This window comes from Ylistrum balloti, unplaced genomic scaffold (genome assembly GCF_031769215.1).
Source record: "Ylistrum balloti isolate Yb309-2 unplaced genomic scaffold, AGI_CSIRO_Ybal_v1 Utg370448, whole genome shotgun sequence".
In the NCBI taxonomy this organism is placed as follows: Eukaryota; Metazoa; Mollusca; class Bivalvia; order Pectinida; family Pectinidae; genus Ylistrum; species Ylistrum balloti.
The window spans coordinates 1,132,169-1,159,204 of record NW_026782298.1 but is presented as its reverse complement, the minus strand read 5'-3'; the positions used below and the strand labels follow the sequence as shown (position 1 = coordinate 1,159,204).

At 36.0% G+C, this 27,036-nt stretch overlaps 2 protein-coding genes across 5 annotated transcripts in view; one reads left to right on the top strand and one right to left on the bottom strand.

Annotated features, from left to right (window-relative positions):
• LOC132554821 (hydroxysteroid 11-beta-dehydrogenase 1-like protein) overlaps positions 1-27,036 on the bottom strand; it is a 56,693-nt gene that overhangs the window by 14,709 nt on the left and 14,948 nt on the right. The window contains exons 1-2 of one of the 4 annotated variants that reach the window (XM_060219136.1): positions 26,075-26,119; positions 6,298-6,388 (exon numbers count right to left, since the gene is read on the bottom strand). The exons of 1 other annotated variant lie outside the window; for it this stretch is intronic. In XM_060219136.1, the coding sequence (XP_060075119.1) occupies positions 6,298-6,378 (81 nt within the window). In that variant the 5' untranslated portion in view covers positions 6,379-6,388; positions 26,075-26,119. Of the gene's footprint in view, positions 1-6,297; positions 6,389-26,074; positions 26,125-27,036 lie in introns of those variants that run through there. 2 more of the 4 variants (XM_060219137.1, XM_060219138.1) reach the window with 2 other exon arrangements.
• LOC132554853 (histone-lysine N-methyltransferase 2D-like) lies at positions 7,553-12,038 on the top strand. Its single transcript, XM_060219175.1, has 3 exons — positions 7,553-7,643; positions 10,194-10,692; positions 11,300-12,038. The coding sequence occupies exons 1-3, from the start codon at positions 7,553-7,555 to the stop codon at positions 12,036-12,038; spliced, it is 1,329 nt and encodes a 442-aa protein (XP_060075158.1).

The window sequence follows — 27,036 nt, the reverse complement described above, 5'->3', positions numbered from 1 at the left end:
GACTGACATGGGACACTGATGGACAACACAAAACTGACATGGGACACTGTTGGACAACATAAGACTGACATGGGACACTGTTGGACAACACAAAACTGACATGGGACACTGTTGGACAACACAAAACTGACATGGGACACTGTTGGACAACATAAGACTGACATGGGACACTGTTGGACAACACAAAACTGACATGGGACACTATTGGACAACATAAGACTGACATGGGACACTGTTGGACAACACAAGACTGACATGGGACACTGTTGGACTATACAAGACTGACATGGGACACTGTTGGACTATACAAGACTGACATGGGACACTGTTGGACAACACAAGACTGACTTGGGACACTGTTGGACAACACAAGACTGACATGGGACACTGTTGGACAACACAAGACGGACTTGGGACACTGTTGGACAACACAAGACTGACTTGGGACACTGCTGGACTGCAAGATGGACACTGAAAATTCCATAATGATGGTTCTGTTTTGAGGAATGTTCTCATCGAGTCTCTTGTTTGTGTATAATAATTGGTTTTATAATTCAGGAACATTCTACAGATAGTCGTCAATTAATGAGAAACTTCAGAAATTTTCCATCGTTTTTTGTAACCACATGAAAAAGTAAGTTATTTATATTAACAGAAATATTCTCTTTACAGGACAATTTCATCAAGATTGGTATCAAATCAAATTTCATCATATGTTGCTATCAATTATCTCTTAATGCACATTTGGAGATGATAAATTACTCCTTGTACATTTTTTATGTAGATGTGGAAATTTGTCTGTGAATTTTATTATGAATGTCAGCAGGTTATCAAGATTTAACTATAATTTGCCCCATCATTGCCGTTAACTGTTAGTTGCCTGAGGTCCCAAACCGGAAAATTAGGCTGAATTACCATAATGTACCAGATAAAAAGTACAGAGCTCGCACAAAATGTGTACTTGTTCAAATAGAGTAAATGTCGATATTAGGCAGAAACTACATGAACTCTTGTTCAATGGGAAAGTGTGGTCTTGGTAGGGTGAATCATGCATGACCAGTTCATCTCTGTTCAGTAAAACCACAAGTCAGCTTATAATAGACTTAAACCTATAATGATTATTTTGTAATAGGCACTTGTAGGCGATTGTAATAGGATGTATCAGAGAGGGGCTTGTGACAGCAGCTTTTGATAGAGTGTTTAAAATAGGGGCTTGTAAAAGGATGTATCGGAGACAGGCTTGTGACAGCAGCTTTTGATAGAGTGTTTAAAATAGGGGCTTGTAAAAGGATGTATCGGAGACAGGCTTGTGACAGCAGCTTTTGATAGAGTGTTTAAAATAGGGGCTTGTAAAAGGATGTATCAGAGAGAGGCTTGTGACAGCAGCTTTTGATAGAGTGTTTAAAATAGGGGCTTGTAAAAGGATGTATCGGAGACAGGCTTGTGACAGCAGCTTTTGATAGAGTGTTTAAAATAGGGGCTTGTAAAAGGATGTATCGGAGAGAGGCTTGTGACAGCAGCTTTTGATAGAGTGTTTAAAATAGGGGCTTGTAAAAGGATGTATCGGAGAGGGGCTTGTGTCAGCAGCTTTTGATAGCGTGTTTAAAATAGGGGCTTGTAAAAGGATGTATCAGAGAGAGGCTTGTGACAGCAGCTTTTGATAGAGTGTTTAAAATAGGGGCTTGTAAAAGGATTTTTAGACAGGGCTTGTGTGACAGGGGCATGTGATAGGGGCTTTGGAGCTTGTGAATGGTTGGGGGAGGAGGTATGTGTTGAGAATCTTCCATGAGATCTATTCTGTGGACTGGGACATAACAACCAGAGTATTCAAGTCAGCACATCATTCTTCAGCTGTCTTTCAGTTTGTTTTTATGTCTCCTCAGTTTCTTTTCTTGTCTCTTGTTTTGATGTCTCCTCAGTTCCTATTCTTGTCCCTTGTTTTGATGTCTCCTCAGTTCCTAGTCTTGTCCCTTGTTTTGATGTCTCATCAGTTCCTATTCTTGTCCCTTGTTTTGATGTCTCCTCAGTTCCTAGTCTTGTCCCTTGTTTTGATGTCTCATCAGTTCCCATTCTTGTCCCTTGTTTTGATGTCTCCTCAGTTCCTAGTCTTGTCCCTTGTTTTGATGTCTCCTCAGTTCCTATTCTTGTCCCTTGTTTTGATGTCTCCTCAGTTCCTATTCTTGTCCCTTGTTTTGATGTCTCCTCAGTTCCTACTCTTGTCCCTTGTTTTGATGTCTCCTCAGTTCCTACTCTTGTCCCTTGTTTTGATGTCTCCTCAGTTCCAATTCTTGTCCCTTGTTTTGCTGTCTCATCAGTTCCTATTCTTGTCCCTTGTTTTGCTGTCTCATCAGTCCCTATTCTTGTCCCTTGTTTTGCTGTCTCCTCAGTTCCTAGTCTTGTCCCTTGTTTTGATGTCTCATCAGTTCCTAGTCTTGTCCTTTGTTTTGATGTCTCCTCAGTTCCTATTCTTGTCCCTTGTTTTGATGTCTCATCAGTTCCTATTCTTGTCCCTTGTTTTGATGTCTCCTCAGTTCCTAGTCTTGTCCCTTGTTTTGATGTCTCCTCAGTTCCTAGTCTTGTCCCTTGTTTTGATGTCTCATCAGTTCCCATTCTTGTCCCTTGTTTTGCTGTCTCCTCAGTTCCTAGTCTTGTCCCTTGTTTTGATGTCTCATCAGTTCCTAGTCTTGTCCTTTGTTTTGATGTCTCATCAGTTCCTAGTCTTGTCCTTTGTTTTGATGTCTCCTCAGTTCCTATTCTAGTCCCTTGTTTTGATGTCTCATCAGTTCCTACTCTTGTCCCTTGTTTTGATGTCTCCTCAGTTCCTAGTCTTGTCCCTTGTTTTGATGTCTCCTCAGTTTCTAGTCTTGTCCCTTGTTTTGATGTCTCCTCAGTTCCTAGTCTTGTCCCTTGTTTTGATGTCTCATCAGTTCCCATTCTTGTCCCTTGTTTTGATGTCTCCTCAGTTCCTACTCTTGTCCCTTGTTTTGATGTCTCCTCAGTTCCTAGTCTTGTCCCTTGTTTTGTTGTCTCATCAGTTCCTAGTCTTGTCCCTTGTTTTGATGTCTCCTCAGTTCCTAGTCTTGTCCCTTGTTTTGATGTCTCCTCAGTTCCTTGTCTTGTCCCTTGTTTTGATGTCTCCTCAGTTCCTAGTCTTGTCCTTTGTTTTGATGTCTCCTCAGTTCCCATTCTTGTCCCTTGTTTTGATGTCTCCTCAGTTCCTTGTCTTGTTCCCTTTGTTTTGTTTTGATGTCTCCTCAGTTCCTAGTCTTGTCCTTGTTTTGATGTCTTCAGTTCCCTTTGTCCCTTGTTTTGATGTCTCCTGATGTCTCCCTCAGTTCCTAGTCTTGTCCCTTGTTTTGATGTCTCCTCAGTTCCTAGTCTTGTCCCTTGTTTTGATGTCTCCTCAGTTCCTAGTCTTGTCCTTTGTTTTGATGTCTCCTCAGTTCCTAGTCTTGTCCCTTGTTTTGATGTCTCCTCAGTTCCTAGTCTTGTCCCTTGTTTTGCTGTCTCCTCAGTTCCTAGTCTTGTCCCTTGTTTTGATGTCTCCTCAGTTCCTAGTCTTGTCCCTTGTTTTGATGTCTCCTCAGTTCCTAGTCTTGTCCCTTGTTTTGTTGTCTCCTCAGTTCCTATTCTTGTCCCTTGTTTTGATGTCTCCTCAGTCCTGATTCTTTATATTTGTAGATGTACTTTATATCGGATTTGGTTGCAGTATTGTAAGGACTATTTCAAGTTTACATATTTTGATGTTAAGAGATACACTATTCTTCAGTAAGATGGTTGGGATGTGTTCATCAAGGCATATGAATGTGATTTATATCTCTGGAGACTGTGACTTTGTCCTCATTAGTGAGTGCAGTGACAGGAAGAGGGTCTTGTTAATACCCAGGATCTCACCAGCAGTAATCTGTTCACACTTGTTAATCACCTCTTGACAAGAAGAATTCCAGTCACAAAATATTTCCTTTGTGGAATTCACCTCTATAGATAATAAGATTTGTTGGTATCTCCTTGTTTTCAATTTACCTAAAGATGTAATTTATAACTAGAATGGGTCTGGTGTGGTGTTATCCTATACAGTGTGAGGGTCACAGGGAGTTATTTATAGGCCTCATTGTCAACGATACACTACTACCAATACACAGATTGGTCACGAAAGAATCTTTCAAATAAAAGCTGGTGCTCTTTGTCATTGTCATATTTTGATTCAGAAAGAATAACTTAATGTTTTAAGTTCATCCCTACATTCCTAAGATAGACCTGTATGGTAACATTATCAGTTAGTAACATATTAGTAACATCTCATCATATTAATAACAACATTTTTATCAAGTCAGTAACATATTAGTAACATTTTTTATCATCAGTCAGTAACGTATTAGTAACATTTTTTATCATCAGTCAGTAACGTATTAGTAACATTTTTTATCATCAGTCAGTAACATATTAGTAACATTTTTTATCATCAGTCAGTAACATATTAGTAACGTTTTTTATCATCAGTCAGTAACATATTAGTAACGTTTTTTATCATCATTCAGTAACATATTAGTAACATTTTCTTTCATCAGTAACATATTAGTAACATTTTTATATCAGTCAGTAACATATTAGTAACAACTAATTATCCTATTATTAGTAACATTTGTGTTAAGTCAGTAACATATTAGTAACATTTTTTATCATCAGTCAGTAACATATTAGTAACATTAGTTATCATCAGTCAGTAACGTATTAGTAACATTTGTCATCATCAGTCAGTAACATATTAGTAACATTTGTTATCATCAGTCAGTAACATATTAGTAACATTAGTTATCATCAGTCAGTAACGTATCAGTAACATTAGTTATCATCAGTCAGTAACATATTAGTAACATTTGTTATCATCAGTCAGTAACGTATCAGTAACATTAGTTATCATCAGTCAGTAACATATTAGTAACATTTGTTATCATCAGTCAGTGACATATTAGTAATATTTGTTATCATCAGTCAGTAACACCTTGTTCTCCTGTTAATTGATATAACCTTGTTTATAATAAACATTATGTGACAAATTAATTTCAATATGTACAAAATCATCATATTTATAACTTTTATCATTTTCTCACATGCAATCCATTTAATTCTAAAAACTTGATAAAAATACATACCTAAACAGACCTAAATACTATATACAGCAGATGTGTTACCTATACTATTCACAGTTTTGAATATGACAAACATTTGTCTCTCCAGATATAGATTCATATACACATAACATATAACGAAGTATGACAACACAACTTCACAATAAACACGGCACCATAAAACACCTCACAGTCCAGTAATCACAGTTGGTGAAATATTTGATCTCAGTACCATGAACTTATCACCATCAAAGGAAGCGCTCACTTCTAAAGCTTTATTACAGCAAGAAGCTAATGGCTTATAAGTTACACAAAACTCACGGTAAAGGACATCATTATAGATCTCGGTAAACAATCGTCAATACAGAAATATTCTACAACTTAAACATCCATCCCACAATTTTCACATCATGTGAACCAACCTCTTCTTTCTGTTACTAATACAGACTGATGTGTTAGAACGAAAAATCACCAAACTTAATAAAACACTTAATTTCTGATTTTAGTCATCGCAACTGAAACCTTAGTATCTCTGCACTTTTTTGTCTTTTTTTAGAAAACGCCTACTTTTTCACATATCTGATCCATGAGACCTTGAAAGCACAGGTAGGTCAAGGTCCTATATTTGAATGAATAGGACAACCCAGTCATCACCAAGCAACTGGTCTCTAAGTCCATTTAAACCAATCAGAGACACTATAAGAAGCAGCACATCATGAGAGATTCTGGGTGGCAGTAAGTTACAAAGGCATTTGGCATCATCTGTAAATAGAGTTATCTCCCCATGCCAGGTTAATGGGTAGAGATATGTTAGTAAGGCACCAATGAAACACACTGATATAAATAAGCACCAGTTATAAAATCGATATGTCTCAACGTGTGGTGATTAGTTCCTCAATGTCTAGCAGTGAAATCCGAATCTGCACAATTAAAACTGTGCAACTCCCCTTGTCAGTTAAAGGTTAATAGGTTTATTGACGGTTAGTAAGCTGAATATTAAACATTAAGTTATAAAGCATCTAAACAATCTTCATATACCTGTAGCACCTGCAGTACACTTTACACCTTCGATGCCAGGCAGTTCATTACATAAAATCTGAGTTATCTCCCTTGGTAAATTTCGGGTTAATGAGAGCAGGTGTTAGTACAGAGACAAATCAGTACTCACCTGGAGTCGAGGGACTTTAGCAGGGTTTGGACTTTCAAACGAGGGTGATAGCACACAGGAATTTTTTAATGTCTCTGTCATGTTTGACTATCTGAAGAAACAAAAGGTAGATTGGTCCTGTAGCTATGAATTGCACATCTCCACATGATGTTAATCTCACAGTTACCAAATATAGTAAGTCTCTTTTTGGAGTTTACATCACAGTACCTATAAATAGCATGCCTCACCTTGGAGTTTATATCAGAGTAGCTATAGATAACATGTCTCACTTTGGAGTTTACATCACAGCAGCTATAAATAGCACATCTCATTTTGGATTTTATATCACAGTAGCTATAGATAACATGTCTCATTTTGGAGTTTACATCACAGTACCTATAAATATCATCAGAGTAGCTATAAATAGCATGCTTCATTTTGGAGTTTATATCACAGCAGCTATAAATAGCATGTCTCATTTTGGAGTTTATATCACAGTAGCTATAAATAGCATGCCTCATTTTGGAGTTTATATCACAGCAGCTATAGATAGCATGCCTCAATTTGGAGTTTATATCACAGTCTTATATCATATCTCTGGACTATTTTTAAAGGTTTTAGCAAGTATGACACCCTAGCTGCTCTCCCCATCATTCTGTACTTGAGTGTAGGTCAATCATTTCTTTGCACAAACGTATTTGTGTGCCATCCTATGAAGCTGCAAGCCAAATATCTTGACTATTTGCCTTTTGGTTCTTCAGAAGAAGTTTAAAGAAAAGCTGCCAGATGCTGAATGACAATAAAGCTCAGCTGCCCTTCAGAAAGGTGAACTAAAAACAAAATGATCTGACAAAACAGTGACAATTACTGAAAGTATTATCATGATACAGGTTTTACGCTCAGACAGGCAGACTTCAATATAACAGTTCTACTAGAATGTGTAGAGTGGTCAGATAATTTATGTTTCAGCCTATGAGCTATATAAAATTACACTTTCATCAGTGTATTTCATTTCCAAAACAAGACTTTTGCCATCTTTTTGTGTCCTATTAGGGTTGTGATCAAATCACAAATCTGTGGAGAGATTAATATGCATGATAAAACCTGTACTAAACAGCATCTTAGAAAGTTGTTAACTATCAAAATCTTGCTTCTTACTTATTCAGAATGAAAGGAAATTTTTTTAAATTTCAGATTTAAATACATTTATCTCAAATAATTAAATCACACTTTGGAACTTTATTTTATTGGTGCCTGGTGGTATATGTGTGCACACATGTATGGCATCTCTGACAATGTTACAAAGCACCACTGCCTTGCACTGGAAGTGCATTCGAATGGCAGGATTTGGAATTTGGTTGATAGAAGTACAGGGATTCGATTGTGTTACATGCGTGGGGTGATGAAGGGAAGTGAAACTTGAACAAATAGTATATGAACTGCTTTGCTGTTTGTTTTGTCTACATGAAGTTCACTTTCCTTCATAATGGGCAAAATAAACTATTAATCCTTAATTATGTTATCTCTCTTCATTTTCTATAAAAACAATGTCATGCAAATGTAAACATAATACAGAAGATGTTTGTTGCCGGTATGAATCCCGAAAGGACATTAGGAAACTCTGACCATCCAGCTATATGTAGGCATGGCATGAACAGTCGCAAACCAGGGACACTAGAAATATACCGACAGAAGTTACACCATTAAGTTATCACAAACCATTGACACTAGAAATAAACTGGCAGAAATTACACCATTAAGTTGTCAAAAACCATGGACACTAGAAAAATACTGACAGAAGTTACACCATTAAGTTGTCAAAAACCATTGACAGTAGAAATATACTGACAGAAGTTACCACCATTAAGTTGTCAAAAACCATGGACACTAGAAATATACCAACAGAAGTTACCACCATTAAGCTGTCAAAAACCATTGACACTAGAAAAATACTGGCAGAAGTTACACCATTAATTTGTCACCAACCATTGACACTAGAAAAATACAGACAGAAGTTACACCATTAAGATGTCAAAAACCATGGACACTAGAAATATACCGACAGAAGTTACACCATTAAGTTGTCAAAAACCATTGACACTAGAAAAATACTGGCAGAAGTTACCACCATTAAGTTGTCAAAAACCATTGACACTAGAAAAATACCGGCAGAAGTTACACCATTAAGTTGTCAAAAACCATGGACACTAGATATACCGACAGAAGTTACACCATTAAGTTGTCAAAAACCATGGACACTAGAAATATACCGACAGAAGTTACACCATTAAGTTGTCAAAAACCATGGACACTAGATATACCGACTGAAGTTACACCATTTAAGTTGTCAAAAACCATTGACACTAGTAAAATACCAGCAGAAGTTACATCATCAATTTGTCACCAACCATTGACACCAGAAAAATACCAACAGAAGTTACCACCATTAAGTTATCACAAACCATGGACACTAGAAAAATACCGGCAGAAGTTACACCATTAAGTTGTCAAAAACCATTGACACTAGAAAAATACTGGCAGAAGTTACCACCATTAAGTTATCACAAACCATTGACACTAGAAAAATACTGGCAGAAGTTACCACCATTTTCACTTACCAGAGTTTACCACCATTTCAAAGATTTGGAATTATAAGCTGTTCAGTGTAAATTTAGCTGTTCTTCATATTATCAAATCCTTACCATTGATAAGGAGAAATTCATACAAAAGAAATCGTGCAAAGCCTCAACTTAGCTTTTTTTTGTCATTAAAAAAAACAACTTTAGTGCAAACAATATTTACTCCATATCTCAAATTCTCCTTTACGGCCAAAATTTTAAAAATATAGATTTCTCTTAACTATGTATAGCTTTACTCTGTTTACAAACCCTCTATACTATTTCTACATAAAGTTTTTTGAAAACAAGAAAAATGAATACGGTATTGTAGAAAATCAATTGAAAACTTGTAAGATAACACATCAAGATTTTATCTATAGTAATCTTAGCTCGCAGCAGGTATATTGTCAACACCTGTAAAACCCTGTGTTCTGGGTGTAGTTATTACAACAATGATAAATGTTATTCTAAACCCTCTAATGATGAAAGTGAGATATTCTGTCTTGGACTGGAAGCATTAGCTGTGATAAACAACAAACAGAAATGACAGTCATAGCATGTCTCTATATCACAAACCTGCAGTATATCATTCCAGTACACAACCTATACTGTTTTTTCACTGATATATTAACCCTCCTATCTATATTTCCATTCACAGAGTTTGTAATGTGATTCAACGAAATGGAAAATACTTCAAGCTTACCTCACTTCTCTTCCCTTCCAATTCTCATATGACAAGAAATTTGGTATGGAAGACGGAAAAATATCCCAGATTTTTCAGATTTGTGAACAGTTTGTCAAGTTACTAATTAACGATTTGCACAAACAGTATAATAGTCTTACTTTCATGTTACATCACACATTCTTTTCTCTTGTTAAAACCACCTGACACAGAACCTTTTCTCCCAACGACTATAAACTTTTACCTCAATCACATGTCAGACATGAGCACTTCTAGGCAAAAGAGAGCAATGATGTGTATTTGTAAAATTGTTATATATGAACAACATAGACATAATCACATTTTAACAGAAAATCTTCAGCATGAAAACTGTTTAATAAGATTACCACCTAAACATTAACAGTAAGCTAATACTTCAGACTAAACACTGACAATACCACTGGCACAGTATCCACAAACATTTCATTCTGTCACCCAACTCAGAATTTCTCAAACTGTCACCCAACTCAGAACTTCTCAAACTGTCACCCAACTCAGAACTTCTCAAACTGTCACACAACTTAGAACTTCTCAAACTGTCACCTAACTCAGAACTTCTCAAACTGTCACCCACTCAGAGCTTCTCAAACTGTCACCTAACTCAGAACTTCTCAAACTGTCACCCAACTCAGAGCTTCTCAAACTGTCACCCAACCCAGAACTTCTCAAACTGTCACACAAATTAGAACTTCTCAAACTGTCACCCAACTCAGAACTTCTCAAACTGTCACACAACCCAGAACTTCTCAAACTGTCACCTAACTCGGAGCTTCTCAAACTGTCACTCAACTCAGAACTTCTCAAACTGTTACCCAACTCAGAACTTCTCAAACTGTCACACAACCCAGAACTTCTCAAACTGTCACCTAACTCGGAGCTTCTCAAACTGTCACTCAACTCAGAACTTCTCAAACTGTTACCCAACTCAGAACTTCTCAAACTGTCACACAACCCAGAACTTCTCAAACTGTCACCTAACTCGGAGCTTCTCAAACTGTCACTCAACTCAGAACTTCTCAAACTGTTACCCAACTCAGAACTTCTCAAACTGTCACACAACCCAGAACTTCTCAAACTGTCACCTAACTCTGATCTCTCAAACTGTCACTCAACTCAGAACTTCTCAAACTGTTACCCAACTCAGAACTTCTCAAACTGTCACACAACCCAGAACTTCTCAAACTGTCACACAACTTAGAACTTCTCAAACTGTCACCCAACTCAGAACTTCTCAAACTGTCACCCAACTCAGAACTTCTCAAACTGTCACACAACCCAGAACTTCTCAAACTGTCACCTAACTCGGAGCTTCTCAAACTGTCACTCAACTCAGAACTTCTCAAACTGTTACCCAACTCAGAACTTCTCAAACTGTCACACAACCCAGAACTTCTCAAACTGTCATACAACTTAGAACTTCTCAAACTGTCACCCAACTCAGAACTTCTCAAACTGTCACCCAACTCAGAACTTCTCAAACTGTCACCTAACTCGGAGCTTCTCAAACTGTCACACAACTCAGAGCTTCTCTAACTGTCACCCAACTCAGAACTTCTCAAACTGTCACACAACTTAGAACTTCTCAAACTGTCACCTAACTCAGAGCTTCTCAAACTGTCACCCCACTCTGAGCTTCTCAAACTGTCACACAACTCAGAGCTTCTCAAACTGTCACCCAACTCAGAGCTTCTAAAACTGTCACACAACTCAGAACTTCTCAAACTGTCACCCAACTCAGAGCTTCTCAAACTGTCACCCAACTCAGAACTTCTCAAACTGTCACACAACTTAGAACTTCTCAAACTGTCACACAACCCAGAACTTCTCAAACTGTCACCCAACTCAGAACTTCTCAAACTGTCACCCAACTCAGAACTTCTCAAACTGTCACCCACTCAGAGCTTCTCAAACTGTCACCCAACTCAGAATTTCTCAAACTGTCACCCAACTCAGAGCTTCTCAAACTGTCACCCAACACAGAACTTCTCAAACTGTCACACAACTCAGAGCTTCTCAAACTGTTACCCAACTCAGAACTTCTCAAACTGTTACCTAACTCAGAACTTCTCAAACTGTCACACAACTCAGAACTTCTCAAACTGTCACCCAACTCAGAATTTCTCAAACTGTCACCCAACACAGAACTTCTCAAACTGTCACACAACTCAAAACTTCTCAAACTGTCACCCAACTCAGAATTTCTCAAACTGTCACCCAACTCAGAACTTCTCAAACTGTCACACAACTCAAAACTTCTCAAACTGTCACACAACTCAGAACTTCTCAAACTGTCACACAACTCAAAACTTCTCAAACTGTTACCTAACTCAGAATTTCTCAAACTGTCACCCAACACAGAGCTTCTCAAACTGTTACCCAACTCAGAGCTTCCTTGTCACCCCTACTTAGTACTTTCTCTCTGAATATCTAAGCTCTTGGAAGAAGACAACATGACCTACAATAGAATCATTTAAGACAACAAACCTTACTCTCTGCTGCTCTCTGAATATGGAGTGATGATCGAGAGATAGACCGATACTCTTTACAACAATAACTGTACACGGGTGAGCGATTTATAACACAGCTTGGACAGCAAGGCGGTATCCTGTGATTGCTATACATTATAATAATTTACCTATGATTTTTATTTATTTGAAAAGACGTTCACAATTAATGAGAAAATGGTATTAAAATATCTTCATACATCTTTATAAACTAGTAAAAGGAAATGAACAATTGTGCCTAAAAAATACTGCTTAAAATTTAAATTTGAAAACATAATTGTGGTAGTGCTTTACATATGAAGAAAAGATGGGCGTATTCACAAAGAGTAATTAATACATGAAATTTGAAGAATCCCTGACAGGCGCTGGGTACAGTGAAACAGCTCCCAGTGTTATCTGTCGGGGTCAAGAATACACCCTACACAAAATATGACACCGTGAAATAAATCCTTATACTCCTGTATCTTTCTATCAAAGTCAGCTTACACTTGTATCAAAATTAAAGCCTATGTTATATAAAAACCACAGCAATGGATTCTTATTACAACCTGCTTAGTCTCAGAGATTAATGTTAAATGTCAAAAAATTCATCAACGTGATTTATCTAGCAAACATTCAAACCCAAAAACAAATATGTGAAAGGTAATAAAAACATCACCTCTATATAACATCTGTCTATATAGGTCACCTATATATAACATCTGTCTATATAGGTTACCTCTATATAACATGTCTATATAGGTCACCTCTATATAACATCTGTCTATATAGGTCACCTCTATATAACATCTGTCTATATAGGTCACCTCTATATAACATCTGTCTATATAGGTCACCTCTACATAACATGTCTATATAGGTCACCTCTATATAACATCTGTCTATACAGGTCACCTCTATATAACATCTGTCTATATAGGTTACCTCTATATAACATCTGTCTATATAGGTCACCTCTATATAACATCTGTCTATATAGGTCACCTCTATATAACATCTGTCTATATAGGTCACCTCTATATAACATCTGTCTATATTGGTCACCTATATATAACATCTGTCTATATAGGTCACCTCTATATAACATCTGTCTATATAGGTCACCTCTATATAACATCTGTCTATACAGGTCACCTCTATATAACATCTGTCTATAATGGTCACCTCTATGTAACATATGTCTATATAGGTCACCTCTATATAACATCTGTCTATATAGGTCACCTCTATATAACATCTGTCTATATAGGTCACCTCTACATAACATCTGTCTATAATGGTCACCTCTATGTAACATATGTCTATATAGGTCACCTCTATATAACATGTCTATATAGGTCACCTCTATATAACATCTGTCCATAAACATTACGACTATATAACATACATCTGCCCACACAAAACTTGAAAGAACATCCTGTATACAATGTATATATAACATGTCATAACTTATGTATATCTTTCCATATCAATGTGATGTGTGTTTTATAAAAATCAAATGCTGCTACTTCGAACAAAACATTATGGAATTTTATTACTCATTGTAAGAGCACAAATCTGACATAAATCCAGTATCACATGACTGGTGTCATATGACTTCAAATCACAGATACCTTATGTTTTGTGTTGGGTGACCTTTGAACATTCCTGCCAAGGTCAAACTCAATCAGTTGTTAAAATTCTACCCTTTACAGTCACGCAGTTTGCTGTAATAGAGGGGCATTAGTCTCTTTCTCAAGAAACATGAACAGTTGAGTCAGACAATATAAATCATTTTTGATTTTACACCCTGATTTTTCGTTGACGTATTTCTCATCAAGAAATAAAACATCAGAGGAAGTAATCACCAATCTGATCATACACTCCACAGTTTTCCCATCTTTAATTAAATTTCTTAGTCTTCTATACAGAAAGATTTCATCATCAACAGTCAAGCTGGTCTCTATACAGAAAGATTTCATCATCAACAGTCAAGCTGGTCTCTATACAGAAAGATTTCATCATCAACAGTCAAGCTGGTCTCTATACAGAAAGATTTCATCATCAACAGTCAAGCTGGTCTCTATATAGAGGTAACTTTCTTTACTGAATGGTCCAGCTGGCCTCTATATAGGGGTTACCTTCTTTACTGGATGGTCCAGCTGACCTCTATATAGAGGTTATTTTCTTTACTGGATGGTCCAGCTGGTCTCTATATAGAGTTAACCTTCTTTACTGGATGGTCCAGCTGACCTCTATATAGAGGTTACATTCTTTACTGGATGGACCAGCTGACCTCTATATAGATGTTACTTTCTTTACTGGATGTCCAGCTGGCCTCTATATAGAGGTTACTTTCTTTACTGGATGTCCAGCTGGCCTCTATATAGAGGTTACTTTCTTTACTGGATGTCCAGCTGGCCTCTATACAGAGGTTACTTTCTTTACTGGATGTCCAGCTGGCCTCTATATAGAGTTTACATTCTTTACTGGATGGTCCAGCTGGCCTCTATATAGAGGTTACTTTCTTTACTGGATGTCCAGCTGGCCTCTATACAGAGGTTATTTTCTTTACTGGATGGTCCATTTTTTTTTATATTGATGGCATCACACAGAGGCCAAATCATGAGTGTACTGAGTTTGTGTCCAGGAACTTTTAACTGTCAATGATTTTAGAAAAACTGGCAACCAGGCCTTGATAAACTTGTGTAGTACTGACCTCTAACCTTCAGCCAAGCTCATTTGATCACAAAAAGTTTAATTTGTAACACTGTAATAACAATGATACTGTAGGATATTGGATAGCACTACATACTGAGTAAACTTTGAGACAACTGGGTAGTGTTATGTGTTTGATACGGAATACTGTGCAACATCTGTGTTATACAACATACAGTCTACAACCTGGCACCTCGTACACACAGAATACTATTTACAGGAGCAGTTTGAAGCCGAGTATGGGATGTGAAACTTCATTTCGGTCAGCAAGAAAAATCATTTTTGTAACTATATTACATTTAACAGGAACCAGGTCCATTCTACCTAGCTTTGTACGATATTACACCATAAACGATAGGATGGTACAATTCTGATAATGGCTGCTGTCACTTTATCAATAAAAAGTTTTCATGATCGATCTATCATACAGTACGCTATGTGAAAAGGTGACACTCTCCAAAATGTGTTTGAAATTGTGGTGTGGGTTGAAAGTGTGGTGTGGGTTGAAAGTGTGGTTTGGGTTAATACTGTGGTTTGGGTTGAAAGTGTGGTAGCGGGTGAAACTGTGGTGTGGGTTGAAACTGTGGTGTGGGTTGAAACTGTGGTGTGGGTTGAAACTGTGGTGTGGGTTGAAACTGTGGTTTGGGTTGAAAGTGTGGTTTGGGTTGAAAGTGTGGTAGAGATGAAACTGTGGAGATGGGAGGAAATGGGTGGAGATGTTAAAGTAATGATTCTAAGTAATTTTATTAAAGCATAACTTCATAAGTACATTGGTTTTTTTTGACTTAAACATAGTCCAACGCGGATGTAAGCTCAGGTCTCAAACATTTTGTATGATTTTATAAGAAAAAAATTCTCGGTATCAACAACTGTACCAAAGAAAAAAAGACATGTATATATATTGGATAAAGAAAAGCTCGTGCTATAATAGTTACAGTTGATCTTTGCCGAGACACATCTGAAGCATTCTTTGTCAGGTCTGATCACAGAGACGTGGTAGCTAGGTTTCCAACACCATCTTCCATGTGTATCTTTTAATCACAAGCGTTAATATATATAGTGATAATGCACATTCCGACATATTGCAATGTCAAGTGCAGATCCCCCGTAATGTACAGTACTTCTCTCCTAACCTTAAAATTCTGAATTCATGATGACTCTCAAAATTCCTAGTGATGATGAAAGGGTATAAAAAATCACAAAGATTACGAATGGCTTTCCAAAAAATCAGAGAGATTACAAAAGTTAGATTTTGATACCTCTGAAAGTGTGACCGGCAGGGACTGTACTAGTCCTTTAATGAAATTCTATTTTCAAATCAAAAACATCCACCTCTTCCTTCTCAACAACAGTCCTTGAAATCACTTCAGTTGGCTCTCTTTATCTTGTCTACCGATCCCTGAGATCCCCTCCTAGTGGTCCTTCATCTCCTGCCCCCAGTCCCTGAGATCCCCTCCCAGTGGTCCTCCATCTCCTGCCCCCAGTCCCTGAGATCCCCTCCCAGTGGTCCTCCATCTCCTGCCCACCTGTCACTAAGATACCCTCCCAATGGTCCTCCATCTCCTGCCCCCAGTCCCTGAGATCCCCTCCCAGTGGTCCTCCATCTCCTGCCCCCAGTCCCTGAGATCCCCTCCCAGTGGTCCTCCATCTCCTGCCCCCAGTCCCTGAGATACCCTCCCAGTGGTCCTCCATCTCCTGCCCACCTGTCACTGAGATACCCTCCCAGTGGTCCTCCATCTCCTGGCCACCTGTCACCGAGATCCCCTCCCAGTGGTCCTCCATCTCCTGCCCCCAGTCCCTGATATCCCCTCCCAGTGGTCCTCCATCTCCTGCCCACCTGTCACTGAGATTCCCTCTCCTTGCTCTGTATCTCCTTCCCACCTGTCACTCACACAGTGATATAACAACAATCAGTGTGATTAATATCTCACACAGTGATTAATATCTCACACAGTGATTAATATCTCACACAGTGATATAAAAACAATCCGTGTGATTAATATCTCACACAGTGATTAATATCTCACACAGTGATATAAAAACAATCTGTGTGATTACAGTGATATAACAACAATCAATATCTCACACAGTGATTAATATCTCACACTGTGATATAAAAACAATCAGTGTGATTAATATCTCACACAGTGATTAATATCTCACACAGTGATATAAAAACAATCCGTGTGATTAATATATAACAACAATCAATATCTCACACAGTGATTAATATCTCACACAGTGATATAAAAACAATCAATATCTCACACAGTGATATAACAACAATCAGTGTGATTAATATCTCACACAGTGATATAACAACAATCAGTGTGATTAATATCTCACACAGTGATTAATATCTCACACAGTGATTAATATCTCACACAGTGATATAACAACAATCAGTGTGATTAATATCTCACACAGTGATATAACAACAATCAGTGTGATTAATATCTCACACAGTGATTAATATCTCACACAGTGATATAACAACAATCAGTGTGATTAATATCTCACACAGTGATTAATATCTCACACAGTGATATAACAACAATCAGTGTGATTAATATCTCACACAGTGATTAATATCTCACACAGTGATATAACAACAATCAGTGTGATTAATATCTCACACAGTGATTAATATCTCACACAGTGATATAACAACAATCAATATCTCACACAGTGATTAATATCTCACACTGTGATATAAAAACAATCAGTGTGATTAATATCTCACACAGTGATATAAAAACAATCCGTGTGATTAATATATAACAACAATCAATATTTCACACAGTGATTAATATCTCACACTGTGATATAACAACAATCAGTGTGATTAATATCTCACACAGTGATTAATATCTCACACAGTGATATAACAACAATCAATATCTCACACAGTGATATAACAACAATCAGTGTGATTAATATCTCACACAGTGATTTATATCTCACACAGTGATATAACAACAATCAGTGTGATTAATATCTCACACAGTGATTAATGTCTCACACAGTGATATAACAACAATCAGTGTGATTAATATCTCACACAGTGATTAATATCTCACACAGTGATATAACAACAATCAGTGTGATTAATATCTCACACAGTGATTAATATCTCACACAGTGATATAACAACAATCAGTGTGATTAATATCTCACACAGTGATTAATATCTCACACAGTGATATAACAACAATCAGTGTGATTAATATCTCACACAGTGATTAATATCTCACACAGTGATATAACAACAATCAATATCTCACACAGTGATTAATATCTCACACTGTGATATAAAAACAATCAGTGTGATTAATATCTCACACAGTGATTAATATCTCACACAGTGATATAACAACAATCCGTGTGATTAATATATAACAACAATCAATATTTCACACAGTGATTAATATCTCACACTGTGATATAACAACAATCAGTGTGATTAATATCTCACACAGTGATTAATATCTCACACAGTGATATAACAACAATCAATATCTCACACAGTGATTAATATCTCACACAGTGATTTATATCTCACACAGTGATTAATATCTCACACAGTGATTTATATCTCACACAGTGATATAACAACAATCAGTGTGATTAATATCTCACACAGTGATTAATATCTCACACAGTGATATAACAACAATCAATATCTCACACAGTGATATAACAACAATCAGTGTGATTAATATCTCACACAGTGATTTATATCTCACACAGTGATATAACAATAATCAATATGTCACACAGTGATTAATATCTCACACAGTGATATAACAACAATCAATATCTCACACAGTGATATAACAAAAATCAATATCTCACACAGTGATATAACAACAATCAATATCTCACACAGTGATTAATATCTCACACAGTGATAAAACAACAATCAATATCTCACACAGTGATTAATATCTCACACAGTGATATAACAACAATCAATATCTCACACAGTGATTTAACAACAATCAATATCTCACACAGTTATTAATATCTCACACAGTGATATAACAACAATCAGTGTGATTAATATCTCACACAGTGATTAATATCTCACACAGTGATTAATATCTCACACAGTGATATAACAACAATCAATATCTCACACAGTGATTAATATCTCACACAGTGATTAATATCTCACACAGTGATATAACAACAATCAATATCTCACACAGTGATTAATATCTCACACAGTGATTAATATCTCACACAGTGATATAACAACAATTAATATCTCACACAGTTATTAATATCTCACACAGTGATGTAACAACAATCAATATCTCACACAGTGATTTAACAACAATCAATATCTCACACAGTTATTAATATCTCACACAGTGATGTAACAACAATCAATATCTTACACAGTGATTTAACAACAATCAATATCTCACACAGTTATTAATATCTCACACAGTGATATAACAACAATCAATATCTCACACAGTGATTAATATCTCACACAGTGATTAATATCTCACACAGTGATATAACAACAATCAATATCTCACACAGTGATTAATATCTCACACAGTGATATAACAACAATCAATATCTCACACAGTGATTAATATCTCACACAGTGATATAACAACAATCAATATCTCACACAGTTATTAATATCTCACACAGTGATATAACAACAATCAATATCTCACACAGTGATTAATATCTCACACAGTGATATAACAACAATCAATATCTCACACAGTGATTAATATCTCACACAGTGATATAACAACAATCAATATCTCACACAGTGATTAATATCTCACACAGTGATGTAACAACAATCAATATCTCACACAGTGATTAATATCTCACACAGTGATATAACAACAATCAATATCTCACACAGTGATATAACACCAATCAATATCTCACACAGTGATATAACAACAATCAATATCTCACACAGTTATTAATATCTCACACAGTGATGTAACAACAATCAATATCTCACACAGTAACGTAACAACAATCAATATCTCACACAGTTATTAATATCTCACACAGTGATATAACAACAATCAATATCTCACACAGTTATTAATATCTCACACAGTGATATAACAACAATCAATATCTCACACAGTGATATAACAACAATCAATATCTCACACAGTGATATAACAACAATCAATATCTCACACAGTGATATAACAACAATCAATATCTCACACAGTTATTAATATCTCACACTGTGATGTAACAACAATCAATATCTCACACAGTGATTAATATCTCACACAGTGATATAACAACAATCAATATCTCACACAGTGATATAACAATAATCAATATCTCACACAGTGATATAACAACAATCAATATCTCACACAGTTATTAATATCTCACACAGTGATATAACAAAAATCAATATCTCACACAGTTATTAATATCTCACACAGTGATATAACAACAATCAATATCTCACACAGTTATTAATATCTCACACAGTGATATAACAACAATCAATATCTCACACAGTGATATAACAACAATCAATATCTCACACAGTGATTTAACAACAATCAATATCTCACACAGTTATTAATATCTCACACAGTGATGTAACAACAATCAATATCTCACACAGTGATTAATATCTCACACAGTGATATAACAACAATCAATATCTCACACAGTGATATAACAACAATCAATATCTCACACAGTGATTTAACAACAATCAATATCTCACACAGTTATTAATATCTCACACAGTGATGTAACAACAATCAATATCTCACACAGTGATTAATATCTCACACAGTGATATAACAACAATCAATATCTCACACAGTGATTTATATCTCACACAGTGATTTTAAAACAATCAGTATAAAACAACATGTCTCATGTATTAATGCAATAATACATGAAATTTAATAATTCCACTTTTTGTATATAATCCACATTACACCAGTGACATACTGGGTCATTACTGAGCTGTGGCTGCTCAAATACAAACACGTAGACTCAGTGCTCTGAGGTGGAGTTGGAGTGGTGAGGTTTTCTGGTGCAAAAGTTGAAAATATAAACATTCATTTAAGCATTCCATGAATTATAATTATCAATACACACAGCTGTCTGTAGAAATAGTTATTGTAACTCCTACAACATAACACAGGGACATGCCACATCAATGGATGCTATTCAACATGTACATACAAAATTCTTCTAAAGAAAAATTGGTTTATTGAGAAAATTTATAACAATTTAGTTGAATAACATATATGAATGATATTTTGATATCAATTTCACATTCCTTTATTTCATTCATTAAAGACATTTTCTATAAATTAAGAGGTATCCTAGAATCATTGGTATATTTTTGTAAATTTGTAAAGGAAACAAGCGAAAAATTAAACGACAGTCTTCTTTGTCAGGATTCTTGGTGTTCTGTGTGTTTTGTTGTTTAAATGTTTAAAAAATAGAAAATTTTCAGATAATAAAAATTGAAGTGAAGAATAGTGCATACATGTGTAACCTTAACTGAAGTCCAGAAATAATAAAAAAAATCTCTAACTGTACTGAATAGTATTTACAGGTAACACCCATACTGCAGAAGACATCAAGTTTCAGGAAAACACCAGATGTATCTCTATCACAATAACCAAAAGTTAATATCCTAAATAGTTCCTAAAGACGATTTGAACATATTTATAAACTTTGAGAACAAGATAATTTTAGAGAAGTGACAGTAACAAAACTTGATTTCGGTAGGGGCTTACAAACAGTTCCACCGTAGATGAAGACATATTGACGGATGAATGGACAGACAACAGGCAAAAACGGACTGACAGACAAATAGGCAGACCATAAAGAGAGATTTATAGATGGATGGACAGACACAGACAAAAAGGGACTGACAGACAAATAGACACACCATAAAGAGAGATTTATGGATGGATGGACAGACACAGACAAAAAGGGACTGAAAGACATATAATATAGGCACACCATAAAGAGAGATTTACAGATGGATGGATAGACACAGGCAAAAAGGAACTGACAGACCATAAAGAGAGATTTACAGATGAATGGACAGACCACAGGCAAAAAGGGACTGACAGACAAATAGACAGACCATAAAGAGAGATTTACAGATGAATGGACAGACCACAGAAAAAAAAGGGACTGACAGGCAAATAGACAGACCATAAAGAGAGATTTACCAATGGATGGATAGACACAGACAAAAAGGAACTGACAGATGAATGGACAGACCATAAAGAGATATCGAGAGATGGATGGACACCAAAGACAAAAAGGGAACTGATAGACGAATGGACAGACCATAGATCAAGACAAATTGATATACAACTGGACAGATAGATGAATGGATGGACCTAAGAGATGTGAAAAGTACATCACTAGATGAACACCAGTTTCCCTTCTCAAGCAGAAAATGAAAACAACAAATGAACTTAAGAACATTTAATCTAGAAAGTAACCTTTTACAAAGAAATCTTTGTCAGTAATAAGTCAATATTTTGATTTTAGAAAACAGTGGATCATCCCAGCCCACATTTAGTATGACAGAATGAAGGAGGGAACTGACCTTGGAGATGATCCCTTAGATTATGGGGAAGTGCCTAACTGACCTTGGAGATGACCCCTTAGATTATATGGAAGTGCCTAAGATATCTGATAGGTCTTCTAATGTGAGAAAAGAAACACAGCACTGAATTCAGAAATAGGTTCCACATGTCTTGTACCAAACTCCACCTTCGGCCTCGCAAGCTTGAAACAATCACATAACCAGGTCACCCATAGCACAGGTTGATAGCTTAAATTTTCCGTTTAAAAATGCGAATAAGATCTTAAGAAGTAAAGTGTTGATCAAGTACATTGATGCTTGTAACAGTGTAATAGGAGACATTGTAAGCTAGGAATACTGTCATAACTTACTTCAATGAAGAATTGTCAACATTCTTTTTCAAAATTCTAGTCTATAGGCCTGTCTAATGGCAGTAAATTGCTTGTTAGTTACCGGTATTCCATCCAAAATAATCTCCTTTCATGCTAAATAGATAAAATTCTGCAATTGGTTTTAATGTCCTTAATAATTATTTCATAGACTGACCCATTTAGTACTGACAAGCTGCTTTCACAACACACTAACCTAAAACAGCAGCTCCATTTCTGATACCTCCGTGATGATGGAATAAATTACCTACCGAGATTACTCATAGATATATAAGGAGGTGTGTCCCTCCATTAACTGCAGTGACTCCCCCTTATTCACCCTGTTAGAGGGGAGCCACCCTGTCAGTACTGTTGTGTATACAGACGACTAGAAATTCTCTAAGTAGCATTAAGCTTCAATTGCTTATGCCATATCATCCCAAATTTTGAAATTAATCTTGCAGAAAGTTATTCACAAAATTTGGATATTTTTGTCTGAGTTTGTAGACCCTGCTGCGTTCCAGGAAGGCACATTACAGACACATACTAGGTTTCATTTTGATATGAATGTAGAGAGTTTACACACAAACCAGTCCATGGTAATGGTTCTCACCACTTGCTGGGAATTCATTCCAGATAATGTGATGATTTTTTTTTAATAATTACTCTGTTTACTTGTGTTTATACAGCATGAAGCAAAACATGCAGCCATTTCTCGGTGACTTACAGCCAAGTGGATGTGTTCACCCCAGTTGCCTGTTAAAATGGAGGCAGATGGCAGAGTGGGTCAAATTCCTTCTAATTATATTATGTCAAACCAAAGCTAACATTTCTACTGTAAAACAAAACTTAAACAAAGATCATTGATAACAAGCTAATGGACATACGGACTAATGGACAGACGGACTAATGGACAGTCATAAGACCAATGGAAAGCAATCTTATACAGACAGGTGGACAGACAGACCTCCAATGAAATGTGATCTGATACAGACCAATGGACAGACAGACCTCCAGTAAAAGACAATCTGATACAGGCAAATGGACGGACAGAACACCAATGAAAGGCAATCTGATACAGACAAATGGACAGACAGGCCTCCAATGAAAGGCAATCTGATACTGACAAATGGACAGACAGACCACCAATGAAAGGCAATCTGATACAGACAAATGGACAGACAGACCACCAATGAAAGGCAATCTGATACAGACAAATGGACAGACAGAACACCAATGAAAGGCAATTTGATACAGACAAATGGACAGACAGACCACCAATGAAAGGCAATCTGATACAGACAAATGGACAGACAGAACACCAATGAAAGGCAATCTGATACAGACAAATGGACAGACAGAACACCAATGAAAGGCAATTTGATACAGACAAATGGACACAGACAAATGGACAGACAGAACACCAATGAAAGGCAATCTGATACAGACAAATGGACAGACAGACCACCAATGAAAGGCAATCTGATACAGACAAATGGACAGACAGACCTCCAATGAAAGGCAATCTGATACAGACAAATGGACAGACAGACCACCACTGAAAGTCAATCTGATACAGACAAATGGACAGACAGAACACCAATGAAAGGCAATCTGATACAGACAAATTCTGGACAGGTTTTTTTTTTATTGAAAGGCAATTATACAGACAAATGGACACAGAATGGACCTTGTATGAAAGGCAATCCTTTGACAAATGATAGATAACCCTTAAAGGCAATCTGATACAGACAAATCTTCTTTCCAATTAAAGGCAATCTGATACAGACAAAGGACTAGAAAGCACTGAAAGTAAAACCCTGATACAGACAAATGGACAGTCAATTTCCTTTTTTTTCCTATTTCTAATCATACAGACAAATCACACACCTCCAATGAAAATATAACTGCTTTTGGCTGAAAAGTGATTATTAGTGATTTAGACACAGAGACTAAAAGTGAATTTACCTCCATCAATGAAGGTAAGGAAACAGACTGACTTCAGCACCTTTCGTATCCTGACATTTCTGTGGGTTTTTTTTTTATTTAGTATTATCAAGACTAGTAATCCTTGTATCAGAACTCCTTTGCATTGATAGATAACCCTTAGGGGTTGAAAATCTTCTTTACAATTAGAACTCAATATTCTAATAAAAGCTAGAAACCACTAATGATAAAACCCTGTTGTGGGTCAATTTCCTTTTTTTTCCTATTTCTACATCACTAAGTCAGTCACACACCTACTATTGATAATATAACTGCTTTTGGCTGTAAAAGTGATTATTAGTGATTTTAAGAGACAAACTGTGAATTTACCTCACATCACAGACACGTCGATATTTGGACCAAATCTGAGGAACTTTCAGGCTGCAGACTAATTTGTTATTTTTATATAACTCGGACATGAAAAAATTCTACAGGGTTTTGATCCTACTTGGGATTTTAGTTTAACGAAGATGGCAGTTTAAATTCAAGTGACTAAGAATGGTGAAAATTTGTGTTGAAAAAAGAAAATATGAATTACTAATAATAAAGATCTTCCAAGTTCAATAATTCTCACACTTAAAATCTATAAATATATTTAGCATATAATTCTCACACTTAAAATCTATAAATATATTTAGCATATAATTCTCACACTTAAAATCTATAAATATATTTAGCATATAATTCTCACACTTAAAATCTATAAATATATTTAGCATATAATTCTCACACTTAAATTTAAGTAAATTATTAACATATTTAGAAGATTGTTCTTGGAATTCAATTTAAGTACATACACATAATTTGCAGACACTTCTCAAACTTGATATTTAACAAAATAAATATCTTGATTCTCAAACTTAAATTTAACAAAATAAATATCTTAATTCTCAAACTTAAATTTAACAAAATAAATATCTTGATTCTCAAACTTAAATTTAACAAAATAAATATCTTTATTCTCAAACTTATATTTAACAAAATAAATATCTTGATTCTCAAACTTAAATTTATAATGTAAATATCTTGATTCTCAAACTTAAATTTATAATGTATATATCTTAATTCTCAAACTTAAATTTAACTATATAGAAATGATTAAGTATATAATTCTGCAGCTAAGATATAAGTATATCATTATAAGCATCAAGCAGATCATTCTTGGACATCAATTTAAATGCATAAATACATTTAACACATACTTGTCACACTTATCTCAGACTTGAATCAAACAATATAATTATACTTCTCATTTTAAAATGATTAACTTTCTTCTTGGCAATGTTTAAATTACCACAAACCTGACAATGTGTACCTACATTTCTGTCCCTTGTTGTAGGCTCCAGTCAGGTTAGGAAATGATGCTGAGGAGACTGACTGTCCCTATCACAGGACACATGGGCTCAGGTCTGACCTACGTCAGAGTCACTGCTGGAGACACCATGGCATGTAAATTCATTTGTGAGGAGTAAAAACCTATGTCACTGCAAGGGACATTATATCATGTAATTTCACTTCTGAGGAGTAAACATGCTACAGAATCACAGAGTCACTGCAAGGGACATCTTAACATATCAATTCACTTCTGAGGAGAAAAACCTCTGTCACACAGTCACTGCAAGGGACATTATATCATGTAATTTCACTTCTGAGGAGAAAAACCTCTGTCACACAGTCACTGCAAGGGACATTATATCATGTGAATTCATTTATGAGGAGTAAACATGCCATAGAATCAGAGTCACAGTCAGGGACATCATAATATGTTAAGTCATTAAAAAATAGATTATAAATGAACTGTTTTATCATAGATCATCCCAAACCTTGCTGACCAATCATTCTTTTGATTTACAAGTGATAGAGTTATCTATATGTTAAGCCATGATACCAGCAAACCTGAAGTAAACAGCAGTTAAATGATCCAGGACAATGAGGTCAAGACCTCAGTAATCTACAGCTCTATTTCAGTATTTAGTCTTTCTAGTGTTTAATCATTTACCCTAACATCAGCATCTGCAGTTGCAGTTTCTTTCCTGTATGTTGTTTGACGGGATCAGGGTCGTATCATCCAATGTGTTTGGTGGTATGAAGCATATGTCCTTAGTGGTCAAGAGGATTTGTGTCCTGGTGTGGTCGTTACCTGACCAATTTTTATTGATATCTCGTCTTGGCCACTAAAAACATCATTAGCTCACGTCCTCCTCTTGAATTATTAATATACCACAGTGTGGGAACTGTGTACACACCAGATATCAAGTAAGTGCAACAGTACTTTACATAC

What these genes read in the sequence shown, in the direction of transcription:
- LOC132554853 (XM_060219175.1), top strand. Translation starts at nt 7,553, where the DNA reads ATGTATGGCATCTCTGACAATGTTACAAAGCACCACTGCCTTGCACTG. An exon ending in TTGGAATTTGGTTGATAGAA is followed by an intron (nt 7,644 to 10,193) that starts GTACAGGGATTC and finishes TCACCCACTCAG; the next exon opens with AGCTTCTCAAACTGTCACCT. An exon ending in AACCCAGAACTTCTCAAACT is followed by an intron (nt 10,693 to 11,299) that starts GTCACCTAACTC and finishes CACCCAACTCAG; the next exon opens with AGCTTCTAAAACTGTCACAC.